The 6137-nt window shown below is 43.9% G+C and overlaps 1 protein-coding gene across 1 annotated transcript; it reads right to left on the reverse strand.

Annotated features, from left to right (window-relative positions):
* Positions 1-317: 317 nt before the first annotated feature.
* Positions 318-1109, reverse strand: LOC130360443 (vomeronasal type-2 receptor 26-like). Its single transcript, XM_056562931.1, has one exon. The coding sequence runs from the start codon at positions 1107-1109 to the stop codon at positions 318-320; it is 792 nt and encodes a 263-aa protein (XP_056418906.1).
* Positions 1110-6137: the final 5028 nt, after the last annotated feature.

Raw genomic sequence — 6137 nt, forward strand, 5'->3', positions numbered from 1 at the left:
GACCATCCCACTTGGCGGCAGGCTCTGGTGAAAACCAATGGCACCTTAGACTCCGCTCCCTGGCACGGCCCGCGTATTCTGCAACACAGGTCCGGCTAATCCACTACCTCCGGAGTGTCCTGCCACCTGACATGAGTCTTTACACTCAGTTTCAAATGGTCGGTGTTCATCTTGGGACTGTTACAAAGGAACACAAGGTCAGGAGAGAGGGGCGGGGGCATGTCTGTGTCTCTACTTGCACACTCACACATACTGGACAAAAGTTTTATTTTTGTGGTATAGTACATTATTCATTTCACTATCATTTAAACATTTTATTACATTTTGTCAATTTTGGTTGGAATGACTAAATTGCCTTTTATATTCAGTTCTGGTCTCAGTAGAATAATGTAACATTTTGGGAAGAAGATACAGCCCAGAAGTCCAGCACTGGAAGCCTCAATAGAGAAGACCTCCACAGCCACCATGTATTTCCCCTTGGTGCTGAGATACGCCGGGATGAAGGAGATCCACACAGTGCAGAAGACCAACATGCTGAAGGTGATGTACTGAACCTCATTGAAGGTGTCTGGAAGTTTCCTGGCCAAAAATGCTACAATAAAGCTCAACACAGCCAGAAACCCAATATAGCCAATGGCCACATAGAAAGCAACAGCAGATCCTTCATTACATTGTAGGATTATCTTCCCAACCTCTATCTCAGTGTTATAATCTGGGAATGGTGGAGACAAAGACAACCAGAAAACACAGATCACAGCCTCAATGGAAGAGCAGATGATCTGAAGAAATATGGAGAGATGTCTCCCGAGCCACCTCCTCAGTGTCCTGTCAGGTCTGATGGCTCTAAAGGCCAAGACCACGGTGACTGTTTTTACCAAAACTGAAGAAACAGCAACTGTGAAAATAATGACTAAAGAAACTTGTCGGACAAGACAGGTCATCTCTGAGGGACGTCCAATGAATAACAGAGGACAGAGGAAGGAGAAGAGGAGTGAGAGGAGAAGTGTAAAGCTGAGGTTCTGGTTATTGGCTTTTACAATCGCTGTGTCTTTGTATGTGATGAATATTCTTAATATTATAATGGAGAGAACGTCATTGGTGGACGTCATGCGATGTAATCTTTATCTTCTTCTATATTCCACAAATTCTACTTTTAGGGAGGAGTGAAATCAGTTATTTAAACAATTGAATATTAGTCACAACATTCTTGGTTCTACAGTAATGTATTGTCTTCACAACACCCAATGGTGAGACCAGACTGCTGAGACACTAATGGATCCCTATTATAACTGACCAGATCCTTTTCCGCCTACCTCTTTAAATTTGTTTGTGATTTGTTATAAATTAACACATAAACACCTATTCCAGTGGATAGGTACAGTATGACCTTATTTCTAATTGTTTATCTGGCCGCCCGCTGTTACTTAGAAGCAGAAATATACAGCAAAATAACTTCCAACACAAAGAACAAAGTACTAATACCAACGCAAACACAAAAGATACAAGGAAGGGAGGGTGGGACCACAAGGGGGAATGACACTCGTTGCACCACCAGAACCTTATGAGTTATAAAGAAGTATCTGACCAGGCGGGAAACCCTCCCTGTAAAAACCCACCACTTTCCAGGACACAGAGTTCATGGGAAATAGGGGGGGGGGGGAGTTCTAATCAGAGCAAACCAGGCTCAACAGTCAGGGGGAAGAGGCCTTTATAGAAATAAAAAACACAATCTGATTGGTTGTTATGGGCAACAGCACAACTCTTCCTCTACACAGTGTGAGAAGGTGGAAGGGATAATAGTGGACGGTCGATATGTGTCACCAAGGCTCCTGGCCTTGGTGAAGTAAGAGCCGGTATTTTTTCAGTGTCTGTGCTGCGATGCAGACTGACACTGTGGCCGTAGTATGGCTGGAAGGCCAATCCGGGACGGCTCTTACTGGGAATGGTCAAGTGTAGGGTAGGGGCCATTCACGTGACAAGTGACTGACAGTACAGCGGGAGTGTTTTCTCCAGAGAGTCAAGGCAAGGCCGTGTTCCAGTGACTGCAGTGTTGCCAAAATGGAGGCTGTTATAAAAGCACTCATGGAGGCCAACTTGCAACAGCGGGAGACCAACAAGCATCAGTAGGAGACTAACCAGCTACTATTGAAGCACATAATGGCACTACAAGCCTCAGTGCCGACCTGGACCACCCCTGACACCCGGAAAGCAGTTCAGATGGCGATGCCCAAGTTGACCCCCTTTGGATGATGTCGAGACCTACCTGGCGGTCTTTTAAAAAGTGGCCATGAGGGAGAAGTTACCCTGAGACCAGTGGGCTGAGGTCATCGCTCCGTTCCTGTTGTCTGGATCCCAGCAGGTGCACTTTGACTTGTCCGACGTCCAGGCTACCGACTATGACCTTGTCAAGGGTGAGATCCTGGCCAGACTGGGGATAAATGTGTGGGTTCGGGCCCAGCGGGTACGCCAGTGGGAAGCACTAAAGCTCCCAGGGAGGTTTTCCATAAAGACCCCAACCCACTGCTGTGTTGGGGGTGTCAGGAGCCGGGACATGACAGGGCCAATTGTTCTCTACCATGGAGAACCCATGACATTAACTTTGCCCACCGCCCCTCCATGTATGCCCAAAGACTGTGTGCCACCGGAATCCCCAAAATGATCGACTATGGTCACACTGTGGTGGTAGCACTGTTGGACTCCGGCAGCATGGTTACTTTGGTGAGGTCTGATCTGGTGCCGCCCACTGAGTATACGGACCGGAAAGCTGGGGTCCTGTGTATTCACGGGCACTTAAAGGACAATCCCACCGCCCTAGTGACTTTGTCCACAGTGGCCGGCAAGTGGACTCATGAGGTGGCCGTTGCCACAAAGCTACCGTATGAACTGATAATTGGGAGAGACTTTCCAGGGTTCGTGTCTTTGTGGCCCCAGACAAGAATTCCCCAGACCCGCGAGGCAGGGGTATCCCCAATAGACTGGCCCTATTCAGGGTTTACCCTGGAACCTTCGGAACCCGAGTCAGAAGCACCAACAGTTGGGGTGACCAGTGGAAGAGGAGGAGTTGTCTCCACTGAGCGTTATGGTAGGAGATGTGGAGAAACTGCCGTCAAGGCCAGAGTTGTCAGACCTCAATGTTTCGGGAGAGAATTTTGGTACAGCACAGCACCAGGACCCGACTCTATCTCGGGCCTGGGAAAATGTATTAATTGTAGAAGGAGCACAACAACAACCAGGAGACGAGACTGTATACCCCTGTTTTGTGGTCCACCAAGGGATGCTATACCGGGTAAATCAGGTTTGGAGTGAGAATGGGGAACAATTGTTGGTGCCTAAAGCATATCGGAGGTTTGATTTCGAGTTAGAAGATGGCTGGCTTGTCATATCCAGCATACATCAGATGGTGGCAGATTTGTAGTAGCCTGTGTGCTGCAGGAGCCAGCAGGCTATAGTAGCCAGCGTACAACAGAAGATGGAAGGCTGCTAATAGCCAGAGTACAGCAGAAGCTGGAGGATTGGTATTAGCCAGCATACAGAAGGAGGTGGCAGATGCCTAATAGCCAGTGTACAGCAGGAAATGGAAGATTGAGGGTTTAATAGTAACTAGCGTACAACAGAACGAGGTCCTTTCTAGTCTGTTTCCTCATCTCCGTCTTTGATATCCCCCAGAGCTATGCAGAAGGATAGCGCTAGCAAAAAAAAGGAGGAGTGGTGTTATGGCCAGCCTTTGGAGCATGTTGCTGAGGTGGTGAAGGGGATGCAGTGGCCACTAGAAGTTTGCCTGATGGTGCTGGTGGTCAGTAGTGATGTCACTACAGATAACTGTGAGATCCAAAATTCCAAAAGGACCATCAGGCAAACTTATAGTGGGGTGTTATCAGTAGAGATGCATCAGCTGGGGAAGTCTCCTGTTTCTCCCAAGACATCTCTGGAACTGATAAAAAGTATGTATTTTTTCAATATCACAAGGTTACTGGGTATATAAGACAAGGCAGATGTTAAGCTCACCAGTTGTAATAGGATATCATAGTAATGTCTATAGATATAGAACCCATGACATACTACATTCTATTTTAGTATACATGTAGCATTGGGATAAAAAAAAAAAAACATATGTGGATAGCTAGTAGTATCCAATCAGGAAACAGTATATCCATGACTTAATGCATACACCCACGAGTTAAATGAATATTCAGACAATTCACAAGGAGGAGACATATACGTTTAATAAACCATATTAAATGTCTGTTATTTTATACAAAGAAAGAGCTCACTCTCTCCATGGTCAGTCCGGAGTATAATTTAGCATTCAGGTATTATTTAACCCCTTAAGGACCAGGCCATTTTACACCTTTGGACCAGAGCATTTTTTAAACATCTGACCACTGTCACTTTAAACATTAATAACTCTGGAATGCTTTTAGTTATCATTCTGATTCTGAGTTTGTTTTTTCGTGACATATTCTACTTTAACATGATGGTAAATTGTTGTCGATACTTGCATCCTTTCTTGGTGAAAAATCCCCAAATTTGATGAAAAAATTGAAGCTCTCTGCTTGTAAGGAAAATGGATATTTCAAATAAAAAAAAACATTTTATTCACATTTCCAATATGTCTACTTCATGTTTGCATCATAAAATTGACATGTGTTTACTTTTGGAAGACACCAGAGGGCTTCAAAGTTCAGCAGCAATTATCCAATTTTTCACAAAATTTTCAAACTCACCGTTTTTCAGGGACCAGTTCAGGTTTGAAGTGGATTTGAAGGGTCTTCATCTTAGAAATACCCCACAAATTACCCCATTATAAAAACTGCACCCCCAAAGTATTCAAAATGACATTCAGTCAGCGTTTTAACACTTTAGGTGTTTCATAGGAATAGCAGCAAAGTGAAGGAGAAAATTCACAATCTTAATTTTTTACACTCGCATGTTCTTGTAGACCCAATTTTTTAATTTTTACAAGGGGTAAAAGGAGAAAATTAATACTTGTTTTTGTAGCCCAATTACTCTCGAGTAAGCACATACCTCATATGTCTATGTTAAGTGTTCGGCAGGTGGAGTAGAGGGCTCAGAAGCGAAGGAGCGACAAGGGGATTTTGGAGAGTACGTTTTTCTAAAATGGTTTTTGGGGGGCATGTCGCATTTAGGAAGCCCCTATGGGGCCAGAACAGCAAAAAAAAAAAAAACACAGGGCATACAATTTTGTAAACTAGACCCCTTGAGGAACGTAACAAGGAATTAAGTGAGCCTTAATACCCCACAGGGGTTTCACGACTTTTGCATATGTAAAAAAAATAAAAGATGTTTCACTAAAATGTGTGTTTCCCCCCAAATTTCACATTTTTGCAAGGGTTAATAGCAGAAAATACCCCACAAAATTTGCAACCCCATCTCTTCTGAGTATGGAGATACCCCATAAGTTGACCTGAAGTGCACTACGGGCGAACTAAAATGCTCAGAAGAGAAGGAGTCATATTTGGCTTTTTGAGAGCAAATTTTGCGCGGGGGGCATGTCACATTTAGGAAGCCCCTATGGTGCCAGAACAGCAAAAAAAAAAACACATGGCATAACATTTTGGAAACTAGACCCCTTGAGGAACGTAACGAGGAATAAAGTGAGCCTTAATACCCCACAGGGGTTTCACGACTTTTGCATATGTAAAAAAAAAAAAAATTCACTAAAATGTCTGTTTCCCCCCAAATTTAACATTTTTGCAAGGCTTAATAGCAGAAAATACCCCCCAAAATTTGTAACCCCATCTCTTCTGAGTATGGAGGTACCCCATAAGTTGACCTGAAGTGCAATACGGGCGAACTACAATGCTCAGAAGAGAAGGAGTCATATTTGGCATTTTGAGAGCAAATTTTGCTTTAGACCCTATGGTGCCAGAACAGCAAAAAAAAAACCACATGGCATACTATTTTGGAAACTAGACCCCTTGATGAACGTAACAAGGAATAAAGTGAGCCTTAATACCCCACAGGGGTTTCACGACTTTTGCATATGTAAAAAAAAATAATTTTTTTACTAAAATGTGTGTTTCCCCCCCAATTTCACATTTTTGCAAGGGTTAATAGCAGAAAATACCCCCCAAAATTTGTAACCCCATCTCTTCTGAGTATGGAGGTACCCCATA

This window comes from Hyla sarda, chromosome 3 (genome assembly GCF_029499605.1).
Source record: "Hyla sarda isolate aHylSar1 chromosome 3, aHylSar1.hap1, whole genome shotgun sequence".
In the NCBI taxonomy this organism is placed as follows: Eukaryota; Metazoa; Chordata; class Amphibia; order Anura; family Hylidae; genus Hyla; species Hyla sarda.